Source organism: Theropithecus gelada, chromosome 8, assembly GCF_003255815.1.
Source record: "Theropithecus gelada isolate Dixy chromosome 8, Tgel_1.0, whole genome shotgun sequence".
Lineage (NCBI taxonomy): Eukaryota > Metazoa > Chordata > Mammalia > Primates > Cercopithecidae > Theropithecus > Theropithecus gelada.
In genome coordinates this window covers 37,676,335-37,690,477 of record NC_037676.1, presented here as the reverse complement: position 1 = coordinate 37,690,477, position 14,143 = coordinate 37,676,335, and the positions used below count along the sequence as shown (strand labels likewise).

The 14,143-nt window shown below is 45.9% G+C and overlaps 1 protein-coding gene across 24 annotated transcripts in view; it reads right to left on the bottom strand.

Moving 5' to 3' along the window:
* The window catches only part of TACC1 (transforming acidic coiled-coil containing protein 1), a 130,683-nt gene that overhangs the window by 63,114 nt on the left and 53,426 nt on the right, over positions 1–14,143 (bottom strand). For 10 of the 24 annotated variants that reach the window (XM_025393283.1, XM_025393273.1, XM_025393275.1 and 7 more), the window contains one exon: positions 1,035–1,150. The exons of 6 other annotated variants lie outside the window; for them this stretch is intronic. Coding sequence is in view for 9 of the 18 variants with exons in the window: in XM_025393273.1 (XP_025249058.1) it covers positions 1,035–1,150 (116 nt within the window). In the remaining 9 variants the exon portion in view is untranslated. Of the gene's footprint in view, positions 1–1,034; positions 1,151–1,606; positions 1,748–2,110; positions 2,651–4,117; positions 4,179–14,143 lie in introns of those variants that run through there. 8 more of the 24 variants (XM_025393269.1, XM_025393270.1, XM_025393268.1 and 5 more) reach the window with 4 other exon arrangements.

The window sequence follows — 14,143 nt, the reverse complement described above, 5'->3', positions numbered from 1 at the left end:
GAGTAGTCAGTCCACACTGACCTCCTGGCTGGTCCTCAAACTACCATGAACCCTCCACCTTAGGGCCTCACCTGCAGCAGGCTGGTGCTGTCAGACCTTTGCAGACGCCACTCCTTCTGCTGGAAGGGTTCCTAGCTCAGGAACCTCCAAGGCCTGCTCCCTCAATCTGCCTTCAGGTCTCTGTTCAAGTATCCTAATCATGAATGCTCCCCCTAACTCCCCTTCACCTTTCCCTAACCCCATCCCATATTCCCTATTCTCTCTTCCCCTGCTTTATTTTTCTCCACAGTGCTTCACACAAGCTGACATAGATATTTCGCTTCACCCTTAACAGGTTCTGCCTCCATAATGTTAGCTCAAGAGAGTAGAACTTCACTGCTGAATCACAGTGCACTCTATTTAGTGAATAAGCATATGAATTATGTGGGGACAGGTGAAATTTTATTCCGAACTGGCTGTGTGACAAAAAAGGTTTCTACTAATTAAGTGAGACAGCAGAAGCTCCTGTAGATGGGCTCTGAGGGGCTGGGAGGGAACCCATGTGCCAGGTTTTCCCAAGTAGACTGAAGGGCTCTCACCACATCCCTGCATGGAAGTGGGTGAGGTGAGTGATTCTGAAACAGCCTCTTAAGAACCCTCCCTATCAAAAATTAAGACAAGTCTTACCTGTAATTTTTGTCTCCAGCCACACCCCAGTAGAAAGCAACTTAGCCTGAGAAATTTGTGAAGTCAAATATAAACATGATCTTCCTACTTCATTACTATACACATTTTTTTTAGGGGCTGAGGAGAAAGGCCTAGTAGGAATGTTAGATAATGATAATCTCATACTGCAAATGCACAAACTCTACTCGGAGGAGAAAGCCTCGATCACCACACGCCTAAAAATATATATGCCAGGAGGTTTCAAATAGCTATTTCTTGGTCAAACCCTCTTAAATGGTCCTAAATTTACACTTTTTTTCCTTCCTTCATTGATATTTTTCAAAACTTTAAAAACAAAACAGGCAGGAAAAATGCAAGTTTTTCTTTACCTTGGCTTTTGGCCCCAGGTCCTGCCAATCCCAGTGATGGATCACAGGACTCCTTGAAAGGTGATTGGATCGGGGTTTCAGCTTCAGGGGTCTCAAAATTACCTTCAGAATCCGAGCTGCCAAGGAGGAAAAATGAGGAATTACCACTTTCAACGGTATTTCCGACACCCTTTGAAATCTACATATTCACAAAGGCTAAAAGTCCAGCACGTTTGTCTAACTTCACAACCAACCGGTCCTCAGCAGGGTCTGACCTGCGGAGGCAACTGCGTTCTCTGAGCAGTGCCCTCCTTGGGTTTCTCAGGCTGGCATCCTGTCTCTTTGAAAGCTCCTCCATTCCCTGGAGCTTTTCTCCAGCACCATTTATTTTTGAGGTCATCCTTCCCTCAGACACCTGAAAAATGCGCATTTCCAACAGACTCCTTTTGTCACAAGAGCCCTTTCCCAGAGGCTTTAACAATTAATACTGGTCCCACCCCCGAGTTAGGCCGATGCTAGGCATTCCTCTTTGCTCGGTAGGCCTCTACCTGCTGGAACTCCCTGGGCCCGAGGCTAAGAATGCTGTCACCTGCCTTCCGCAATCACGCGGATGACAGCCCGGCAGAGACCACCATTTCCCAGCAGCTGCCAGGGGCCTGTCATCACGCGACCTTCTTTACCGCGGCCGCGTTTTGGGTACACGGTAGGGCCCCGGGAAGGGCCGGGGAGCGACTTCTTCCCCACGGGGGGGGGGCCCTAAGTTGCACTGGGTGAGATCAGTGACGCTGCTCCTGTGTGGAGGGGCAGGGACTGGGGGTCGAAGCTTAGAGAAAGTGACCGAGGCCAGCGGGGATGCGGAGACTGCAGATTCTGGGTTGGGTTCGGAAAGCTCCTAGCGAAACGGGGGCCAGAAAACACACGGGAGGACAGAAGATCCCGAACTTTTGGACGCACACGGGGACCTGGCTCCGGGCGGGGACACGGCACCGCAGTGAGGACGGTTTCGCGGGTGGCGACCATACACACGCACACAGAGGGAGCCGCAGATGGATGGAGGCAAGCGCGTCTGCATTTCGGCGGGGACGCCCTGTACTTGCCTGAAACTCAAGGATTTGGTCTCGGCTTGCGAGTCTTCCTCCTCGGGGTCGCCCTCGGGCCCGCCGGCCTCGTCCTCGCCAGCGGCCCCACCGCGTACCGCAGACCACGTCCATTTCGCCCACTGCACGGGAGACAGGATCTGCCACGGGCTGAACGCCATGAGCGTGGCTCCTCCGGCTCCAGCTCCTAGGGGCAGGGGAAGGGGTGGGGAGAGCCTTTTTCCCTTTCAAAATGGAGGGAACCGGTGACAGGCGCCAGCAAGCGTTTCCAGCGGAGGCGCGGATGTGGTTAAACGAGTGCCGTCGGGGGCCCTGGTGGAGCGCTTCCTCCCGCCGGCGGCCGGGGCCGCGTCCTCCTCGGCCTACTCCTCACACGGTGCGGCCGCAGCGGGCCCCGCGCCGGGCTCCTCTCGCCGGGAAGACGCCCGTCCTGTGGCCTCCTCAGGCCCCCGGCCCGCAGCGCCCGGCGGCTAGACCTTGGCGGCTCCCGCTCCAGGCTCGCGGACTCCCGCCTCCCGGCCGGCGGGGCGCGCATCAGCTGCCGCCGGAGCCGCGCCCCAGAAGCCGCCCCCTCGGACCGTACTACTCGCGCGCGCGCGCGGGGGCGGCGACGGCGCCGGGGCTTTGAAGTCGGCCGCGCGCCCGCCGGATCCCCCCGCCGCGGCGTCACGCTGGTCGCGCCCCGACTGAGAGCCGGGGCTTCCCGGCGGCGCCTGGGGAGACCCGGTAGCCCCTCAAAGCTCCGCCGGCGTCCGGAGCAGAGGAGGACGGTTTTCTGAGCCGGGGCACGCCGCGCTCTTCCTCTTTCCTTATTCTTTTTTAAAATGTTTTAAACGTTTTCATCTTGCCACTGTGACTTCACGGCGATGGTGATACTGGACCGCACACAAGTTAAGCCCCTTGTTACCAAAAAAACAAAATACAAAACTTCGCGGCCGCTGTGAACTGTTGTTTTCCCCTCCCTAACCCTGGCAGCGTGGGGGATTTCAGCCTGTTCATCTCCATCCCTGGCATTCCTGGGATTTGAAAATCCCTCGGCAAAGCCACAAGAGTGACCGAGGACTGGAATTTAAGATGCCCTCCCCGTCCCCAAACCGCACTCGGGGAGGCTTCCTAAGTGCCCAGGTCTTGTCTTAGGTAAGGGTGCTAAATTCCCTGTGAGATTACAGCCTGATGGGTTTCCCATTCTCCATATTTATTTAAAATACAGATGGGTGACTCAATATGTTGCCCAGGCTGGTCTTGAACTCTTGGCCTCAAGCGATCCTCCCGCCTCTGCCTCCCAAAGTGCTAGGATTCCAGGCCTGACACCGCGCCTGACCCCATTCTCCTTTTTGAGATTTTCTTTTCATAACTTCTAAGTCTTTGATTTCTGACTTCTTTCGCTGCTTCAAGCCAAGCCAAGAGGCCTGGTGACAACTTTAGATTTGAAGGCAATGGGAAATAGCTGATGTTCTCCATTTCCCATGGAAGGATTTCATGTAGGGATTGTTCCTCTCAAAACCACCAATGCACCTTCTTCCAAGTGAATCGATTGCCTCAAACACCAGGCTTAATGATCCCCTTGCCTGGATCAGGTGTTTCGGGTGGTACTGTAATTTCTGAGTTGTGGTGCATCCGTGAGGTGCCTGCAGGTTCCCACAGAGACAGCAGCTCCAAAATGTGCACGTTGAAACTTGCAAGAGACTAACCGTTGCCTCTGAAAGCAGTTGGCATGTCTATTCATCGTGACTGTTTTACACATTTGATAACAAAAACAGGAGCAAAATACAAGATAAGACTTGGCAGGGTAGTTTTATCAAAACCGAAGGGCAGGAGTTAGACTGAAGTCTAGAGAAAAGAAAGGGATGGGGTGTCAGGATGCTTTCGAATTCATCCTGGCTTCTTCCCAGAAATAAACTGTCATGAGTTGTTCTAGCGACTATAAAGAAGTGAACTAGGCAGGAAGTCCATGTGAAGTATATCACACCACTTATCCAACTGTTGTAGTTTTAGGTTTATGCTCACCCAGTAAAACTTCAGGTTCTACAGTCCCCTAGGCTCTTGGATTTGACACAGGGTTCTGTTGCTAGGAAATAATACTACCCCAGCAAATTAGTAACTGGCATACACTAGGTCCTGTTCTTCCTCCTGAATAGTTCTCTCATCTTTTCATTCCTTTGCATCCCCGTGGTGACTGACATAGTTCTCGCACTCCCCATCTTTCATGATCTACTGTAAATAACTCCCACCTGGTTTTACCTCTGAAGGCTTTCTTGCCTGAGGTCACCCCTGCCTGGCTGATCAGTGACTCGTGCTCTAATCTTGCGGTTCCCATTCGCCTCTATGCCCATCCTTTTGTATTCCTAGCCACAGTCAGTGGAGAACTCGTTGTCGATCTTTAATATGCCCAAGAATCATCTGCCAGCCTTCTTAAAAAAAAAAAAATCCAAATTGCCAACAGGGTCTGGAAATCTGTGTGTTCACTGAGTGTCCTGGGGAACTATTATCACAGGGTAAATTTGGGAAACAGTGCCTAACTTGAACCAACTGCTTGCTGCTTCGGGAACAGTCTCCCTTTGCCTGCAGAGGGAGCTTTGCAGATTCCTGGAACACACCTCCTCCCCAACCCCAGCGCACCCCAAGTTCCCAGGCTTCGGCTGCCCGAACGTCCTTCAGCACTTAGCTCAGGTGTCTACAGGGGGAAGCAGGCTGATTGTCCTTCCTTTCTATCATTTCTATACCCCAAACATCCATAAAGAACTCTTCCTGTGGCCTTAGATCTGAAAGTGAAAGAGAGCATGCTTAACAGTTACACGGGGACTACAGGCATAAACCAGGAGTGTCTCCAGAAGACCAGGATGTAAGGCCATTCTACGCTTAGCACACTATATATAACGTATTTATTTACATATTTGTCCCACAAGCTTCTAAAGGAACTTTAGCCCGCTTTGGGACTTCCCCCAGAAATTAGGACAGAATCACACACCCAGGAAGTGTTCAACACATATGTAAGAAAAAACAAACATTCTAGTTTACAAATAGTCCTTGTGAGTTTGGCTAGGGTGACATAAATTCCTAAAGCCTGACTCCTCCTGGGGAAATCTAGTTTCTGGGTCACAAAATAACAGAACTCAGGACCAGTGATGGCCCCAGTAAGATTAAGCCTCACCTACGCAGCAATTTGCTTTTTTTTTTTTTTTTTGAGATGGAGTCTCACACTGCACCCAGGCTGGAGTGCAGTGGCGCAATCTCAGTTGACTGCAACCTCTGCCTCCTGGGTTCAAGCAATTCTCCCTGCCTCACCCCCCAAGTATCTGGGATTACCACCTGCCACCACGCCCAGCTGATTTTGGTATTTTTCAATAGAGACGGGGTTTCATCATATTGGCCAGGCTGGTCTTGAACTCCTGACCTCAGGTGATCCTCCCACTTTGGCCTCCCAAAGTGCTGGGATTAGAAATGTGAGCCACCACACCCGGCCTGCAGCAACTTCTTGACACCGGACAAGCAAATAAATGCCTAAGGTTTCTGCAAGTCACTCCTCTGCAAGTTCTTGAACTTAGTGTGAGCAGTGATGAATATGAGTCCATCAGCTGGACCGCTCCTTTCAGCATGCTGCTCCTAGTCCTGGCTTCGTTCTTACCTGGCACAGGTTGCAAAGTCACAACTAGGAACACTGTAGCCCTGTCAGTGAAGAGGTACCCTTGCCAACAGGAGGCTGTGGCTACCCTATCTGCTTTTCTGCCCCTCCTCGGTCTAACCAGGCAAGGGCATGATGATGTCTAATCAAGACAACATTGCCAATAACAGCACCTGACCACATTCAAATATGTTAACATGACAGTCTTAACCTTGCAAGATCAGATGTTGACCTAATTATCCTTTACCTGTAGACTACAATCATCTATAGAATTATAATCTTCCCTCCACTACCCAAACACACCGAAATCAGGGATGTGTACAATGCATTTATACAGAAAATTATAAAGAGAAGCACCTTTCCAATTTTTTTAAAAGAGAGGCCTCAGAGTATGTCCATAGTTAATACTCTTTCGGGCTGGGAGCAGTGGCTCACACCTGCAATCCCACACTTTGGGAGGCCAAGGCAGGAGGATCTCTTGAAGTCAGGAGTTCGAGACCAGCCTGGCCAACACGGTGAAACCCCATCTCTACTAAAAATATAAAAATTAGCCAGGTGTGGTGGTGGGTGCCTGTAATTCCAGCTACTCGGGGGGCTGAGGCAGGAGAATCATTTGAACTGGGGAGGCAGAGGTTGCAGTGAGCCGAGATCATGCCATTGCACTCCAGCCTGGGCAACAGAGTGAGACTCCATCTCAAAAAAAAAAAAAAAAAATACTCTTTCAGAGTTCCGGGAAGATTAACAAAGATCCAAACTGCATTCATTAAAGACTTAGCTGAGCCCCCCCACCTGGGGTCTGCTCAAAGACCCTTGCCTAGGCTTTGCTCTGGTGAACAACTCTTGTCATATCCACCCATTGATCTATTTTCTTCTGTATCACAAAAGAAAAGTTTGCTTTCCCCAGAAAGTATGCCATTCAACCTAGGTCACAGATCAAGCCTATAGCAGAACTGCCACACGGAAGAGTTACACTGTGTCAGCTTTCAGAGAAGCTGGGGGGCTATATATATACACACATACACATATATATACATATAAATATAATATTTACACTACACTAGTGTAATTGAAGAGCCAGTTCTATGAGATTCTCTCATTTTCATCAAATACTCATGACTATATGTTTATTGACTTTATAAGAAAGTTCACTTTAGTTCTCTACTTTGTGATGTAAACGTATTAAAGAAGCAGTTGTTGAGTGCAAAAGATGTAAACAGAGTTAGGTCAGTCTGTTTATTCTAAGTGAAGAAAAATAATCCCAACATTATCCCTAATTCTTCCCACCAACTACCACAAGTCCAAAGTTGAAAACAAGCAAACCAAAAGCAAACACAAAGCTCCACTTAAAGCAGTGAACTATCTTTAAATTTAGGAATACCTTCTATAGACATGTTTGGTCTTTCCTGCTAAATAATACTATTGTATTTACAGAGCCTGTTAAACACGAATATCGTCTTGGAGGATTACTCTTACTGATTTAGCACATTTTGTTTCCTTCTGTTGAACTCAGATTCCTTTCGAGCAGATTAGGTGTTAAAAAAGAGGGCTGTCCAAGTCCAAGTCCAAGTCTGAGAGTTTTATACCTAGAGCTCAGACAAGAAAACCATCTGAAACTTCCGCTATGTTGTGTATAAATTTAAGATTCTAGTAAAGGACATTACTTCAAATTTGAGATATCTGCTTTACTACACTTACCTGTTTGTGGGGAGGGTGGAATTTAAGACTTGAATTAAAGAGGCTGAAGGAATTCAGGACATTTAAATAGAATAATATTCCTAGCCAGGCACAGTGGCTCACATCTGTAATCCCAACACTTTGGGAGGCCGAGGCGGGTGGATTACCTGAGGTCAGGAGTTCGAGACCAGCCTGGCCAACACGGTGAAACCCCGTCTCTACTAAAGATACAAAAATTAGCTGCGCATGTGGCACGCATCTGTCATCCTAGCTACTCAGAAGGCTGACACGAGAGAATCGCTCAAACCCAGGAGGCAGAGGTTGCAGTGACCCGAGATCGCGCCACTGCACTCCATCCTGGGGGTCAGAACAAGTCTCTGCCTCAAAAAAAAAAAAAAAAAAAAAAAAGAAGAAGAAGAATATTTCTTCACTTACAGCCATTTTATTCCTTCTTCTCTTCTCCACCTCCAAAATAAAATAAATGTCCTAAACAGTGCATCCTCATGGATTAGAAGAACATTAATCATATAGTCCAAATGTTTCAAGATCATCCTAATATAAAATATTCTACTCACTATCCTCATAAATATATTGTGAGTCTTCAGGAGACCACACATCTTCTTGTCACTAAGAAGTTACAAGGTAACAGATTGGGATGGTGGTTGGAAGGGGCAGTGAAAGGCAAAAGCAGATTCACTGGTAGGAGGATGTGGGGAGAAAGTGTCCACCTAGAGGAAAAGAATAAAATCACAAAAAGCTTTCGAAAATAACTGTGACACCCACTTCACCTTAATTCCTTAGTCTAGGGATTTGGGGGGATTTCATTACAGTAACTCACATGTTTGTGACCAATAATCTTCCTGTATTTCTAGGAGATAAAAAGATGGGAAAATAAGTAGCCAACTCTGTGATATGATACGCAGCATCCTGTAAACTCCAGCTTTTATCTCTTTAGAGTAAAAGTTTGATTACCGTATTTTGATCCTGAAACTCCAAGTTAGTAAAACACTATTGCTAAGATGGCAATACTACCCAGTTAACTTATAGGGCTAATTTGATTTCAATCAAAATTCCTAGGGGATTTTTCATAGAATTCATCAATAATGTTTAAAAGTTTATCTGGAAAAATAAACTGGTGAACATATTTTAGATTTTGTAAAAAAAAAAAAACCTACAACAACTAAGAGTTAAGAGTAGACTAGTCCTACAAGATATTGAGACACATTTATGCAAAAATAGCCAGATCTTTGTTCTGTAAAACAGAACAGAAAGCCCGGGAAAAGATCTTACAAGATACAGGAATTTATTATATACCAAAAAAGATGGCTTGAACCTAGCAGGCGGAGGTTGCAGTGAGCCAAGATTGTGCCACTGCACTCCAGCCTGGGCAACAGAGCAAGACTCCACCTCAAAAAAAAAAAAAAAAAAAAAAAAGAAGATGTTACAATATGTAAGAAGAAAGAAGATTTATGATTGGAGCATAGTTGGCTGGCAATGGGAAAAAAGATCAAGTTAAACCCTTACCTCAGAGCATATACCAGGATAAATTCCAGATGGATTAGATGGCTAAATAATAAAAATCGAACCGTGGGGAGAAAACAGTCTACAAGCAACAGAATCTGTCAGAGCTCTGTAGGAAGGGTGAGGATCCAACTTAGAAGTAATTAATGAAGTCAGACACAAAATAAAGATAGATTTGGCTACATTAAAAAAAATGAAGCTTCTGACTGTGTCCCTTCAAGTTAAAAGGCAAACAACAGGCCATGGAAAAACAAAGGCTGTTAGTATTGTTATTACCTAAGCAACTCGTGAAAACCAGTAAGATCATTGAAGCCCCAAAAGAAAAGTGAACAATTATAACTGCTCACCATGTGTTAGACAGTACACTTTACATGAATCGTCTCATTTAATCGCCTCCACTTACTCTTACAGTCTCATGAGGAAAGTATTGTTATGGCCTTTTTGTTGTTGTTAACAAGTTAAGTTGGCTGCATTTTCACCTCTACAGCAGAGGCTGTTGATCTGGGCTTAGCAAGGAAGGGTTTCAGAAGGTCCTGGCCTCCCTGAAATTGTATGCAAAAAGTATGTGTGTGTGCATATTTGCATCAGTCTCTCCCTCTCCTCTTCCCCACATACAGTCAAGCTCCACTCCAGGAATAATGTTTTAGGTTGACTAAAGATTGATTTTCGAATCTGAAAGTGGAACTAAATAAGATTCTTCAGTACAAAGAAGTACTGGCCAAAGAAGCCCTCATATGGAAAATCCAGACCTGCCAGAAATTAGTATAGGAAACAGCCAGTTTTGAAGACACCCAGAGGGTGGAAAAGGGTGGAGAGCAGGCCTAGCAGTGCTCACCACTCCAGGAAGGGTGTGCCCTTCTCCAAATGCCCAGTGGGAGCCCGTGGCATTGGGCAGCCTGTGGGTTCCATCTAAGTGACTGTGTGGTGACCAAAGTGTGAAACGCTCATTTCAAGTAGGCATTTGCCATAGCCAAAGTACCATTAAAAAAAAAAAAAAAAAGAGCTTTTCAGCCAGGCATAGTGGCGTCTTCCTGTAATCCCAGCACTTTTGGAGGCTTAGGCAGGAGGATAACTTGAGCCCAGGACTTTGAGACCAGCCTAAGCAACATAGCAAAACCCCATCTCTGCAAAAAAATTAAAAAGTAGCCAGGCGTGGTGGTGTTCGCCTGTAGTCCCAGCTACTCTTGAGCCCAGGAGGATTGCTCGAGCCCAGAAGGTCAAGGCTGAAGTAAGCTGTGATTGTAGGATTGCTCTCCAGATTGGGTGACAGAGTGAGACCTTGTCTCAAAAGAAAAGAAAAAAAAAAAAAACCCAAGGACCCCTACTGATACAAATGAGAATCCTCAAAGGCACACAAAATTGGGCCAGAGCATAAAAGGCATACTTTATGTGGGAGGTGCAAAAGGATTAATTTTAACATCTCTTTCTTTGGGATGTTCTTTCGCTATACTTCCTTTTAGGGTGGTTTCTTCCAAGAAACTATGTTGATGAGGGAAACGACACCCAGGAGCCTCTCCCCATCTGGGAAAAAGTAGGAGGGCTCAGCAAAGAAAGGAGGCATGAAACGGGTTGCCAAGGCCTGATTTTGTGAAGCAAGAAGCTTAAAAAACTGGGGAAGCACTCTTTAAGAAAAGTGCTAAAGGACCCCATGAACACAGTGCTAGGGCGACGCTAGTATGAAGGGGCCCAAGCAAGTGAGGAGCCTGAAGCTTAGGCTTCCCCAGCTTCACGGTAAATTCAGCTCTGCCCAGAGAACAAAAGAGACCCCTGCCTGTGGCTCAGGAGTGGTTCAGCTGGCCTCCACTCAGTAAGAGAAATGTCCATTGATGGAGCGAGGGGGTCACACTGACCTCTATCTTCTTAGAGGAAACTAAAATATTTAACTGTTGAAAACTGGATAAAACTGTCAAAAGATATCTCCTACACAGATTGTGAAACATAACTCATGGCTCTGTTCCTTCTGTACCCATTGTAAACACACACACACACGCGTGCGCACGTGCATGCACGATTTTAATTATTAAGATAAAAAAGCGAAAGGCCAGGTGTGGTGGCTCATGATTGTAATCCCGACACTTTGGGAGACGAAGGCAGGAGGATCGCTTGAGCCCAGGAGTTTGAGACCAGCCTGGACCACGCAGTGAGATCCTATCTCTACACACATGCACACACACAAAGATAAAAAAGAAAAACTATAATGCTTCTTTAACATTGTGTGTCTATGCACCTCTACCCTTTGAATTTCCACAAGATCACTATGGTAGAGCCTAATTCCCTCATCCCACATCCCGTATCCATCATTTCCTTATTTCTTCTGGTAAAAGAACCCTCTGAATTTTTGCTGAGCACATGGTCACACAGCAAGAGGCCACGTTTCCTTCTCTACACCTAGGTGTGGCCTTGTGACTCAGTTATGACCCATGGGATTTGAGCACAAGGGGTAAGTGCAAATTTGGGGCAGTGTCTTTTTTTCTCTTTTAGAGACAGAGTCTTGCTCTATTGTCCAGGCTGAAATGCAGTAGTGTAATCATATCTCACTGTAGCCTTGAGCTCCTGGCTCTGGCAATCCTCCCACCCCAGCCTCTTGAGTAGCTGGAACTCCAGGTGCACACCGCCACGTCCAGCTAATGTTGTTGTTGTTTGTTTGTTTGCTTGTTTGTTTTAGAAACAGGGTCTTGCTGTATTGCCAGGCAGGTCTCAAATTCCTGGGCTCAAGCGATTCTCACCCCTTGGCCTCCAGAAGCAGTATGATTACAGGCATGAGCCATTGCGCTTGGCCCCTGGGCCAATGTATTTAAAAAGAAAAGTGCATGTGCAGTTTCTCCTGGCCGAAGAAGTTATGAACTGCATGTCACAACTTCTGCTGTGTGAGGACCACGCTCTGGACAGGATAGAGCCACAGAACAGACAGAATTCGCGCCAGGCTGACCGGGGAGCAGAGCAGCCTGCAGCCCTAGATTAACTGCTGCCTGAGGACTGTTCCATGAGAGAGAAAAGTCTTATCTTCTTTTTTTTTTTTTGAGATGGAGTCTCACTCTGTTGCCGAGGCTGGAGTGCAGTGGTGCAATCTCAGCTCACTGCAACCTCCAGGTTCAAGCGATTCTCCTGCCTCAGCCTCCCGAGTAGCTGGCATCACAGGCATGTGCCACCATGCCGGGCTAATTTTTGTATTTTTAGTAGAAATGGGGTTTCACCATGTTGGCCAGGCTGGTCTCGAACTCCTGATCTCAAGTGATCTGCCTGCCTCAGCCTCCCAAAGTGCTGGAATTACAGGCATGAGCCACCGTGCCCAGCCTAAAAGTCTATCTTCTTTACAGGACTGTGTCACTGGGTCCCTTTGTAGTGGTAGCCTCACCTCTGCCCTCACATTACAACCTCCTCTGGGGGATTTCAGCATCTAAGCTTCCTTAGATGAAGGTACAGGAAGAACCTGCCTTAAATTTCATTCTACATTCTTCTGAACAGGATTACATTAAATTCCCTTCAAAGATTGATGCATTTTTTAAAATGATAAATTTACACAGGTTGAGCATCCCTAATCCAACAATCTAAAATCTGAAATGCTTCAGAATCCAAAACATTTTGCTTGTCAACATGACACCACAGTGGAAAATTCCACACCTAACTTTATGTGACCAGTCAAAACACAGTCAAAACACAGTCAAAACTTTGTTTCATGCACAAAATTATTACAACTGTTGTTTAAAATTACCTTCAGGCTATGTGTAGAAGGTGTATATGAAACATAATGAATCTCATGTTTTGACTTGGGTCCTATCCCCAAGCTATCTCATTATGTATATGCAAATATTCCAAAATCTGAAATCTGAAATACTTCTGGTCCTAAGCATTTTGGATAAGGAACACTCTACCTGTATCTCAAGGATGTCTTTTCTCAGGGCAGAAAATTCCCGAATCACAAGACTCAACCCTGCCCCATGGAGGATGTCCTAATTATCCTAAAAACAGGACTGAGACTACCCTTCCTTCTGCCGTAATGAGTTGAGCTGTGATACTGACTTTCTAGAAATTAGGCAGTTTCATTTTTAAAGATGACTGATGTGGACAAAAACGTTGAAGAGGGAGGAAGTCAATAGTTAGATTCCACAAAGGCCAAGTAGAATGTGATTTACATATTGATGAAGGTTATTATCTTCTTTGGGAAGATTTCCTTGAAATAATATGATTGTATAACTCCAATATTTGCCCAACTCTAAGGATAAACAATAATAATAATAAATAATAACTGACCCAAATCCTATAAGTGAATTAATCACTGTTCTTTGGCTTGAACACTAACTGGTGCTAGTGACAATTTCTAGCACACACACACAATTTTTTTAGAGATTGTTTTCTTATGGGTTCAATTAGTCAAGTTATTTTGTTGTATTATTTTATAGAACTATGACAAGCAAGAGCAAGGTTATCCTCACCGGTCTTCCCTGTACCTCATCATGTACGATATAGGAATATCATATGTGTTTTCTGTTTCCTTTGGCCAAGGCATAGACACTGAGGAGAATATATTTGTTTTACATTATTTTCTGAACAAATGATAAATCACTACAGACTGAATGTTTATATCCCCCCCCAAATTCATAGGCTAAAACCTAATCTCCAATGTGAGAATATTAAGAAGTGGGGCCTTTGGGAGGCGATTAGGTCATGAGGGTTCTTCCTGGGGTCAGCGCCCTTACAAAAGAGACCCTAGACAGCTCCCTCTTCCTCCTTCTGCCAAATGAGGACACAGGGGGAAGACACCCAGGAGGTCAGCCCTCACCAGACGTGGAATCTGCTGGTCCCTTAATCATGGGCCCTCTTCCATCCTCCAGAACTTCCAGAAATAAATGACTGTGGTTTATAAACCACCCAGGCAATGGTATCCTTATAGCAGCCTCAACAGACTAAGATAATCACTGACTTGTAAGCATCCATCTCAGATCTCATAGAACCACAGGAATTTTTAGCTGGAAAGGACCTTTGCCAAAGATCACTGGGTCCAATATCCTTCTTTTTGGAAGGAGGTTTACTCAGGCACCAAAGTTTGCACAACTAGGATTCATAACCCTTGCAAGGAAGGTACGAATTCTGGAGTTTCCCCCCAACCCCAAAATATATGCCCACTTGGTATGTATAATAGAGATATGACTTCTCCCCAAAATTCACCTCATTTTAAAAGGCAATGTAAATTATTTTATAAAGCAAATACATACAAA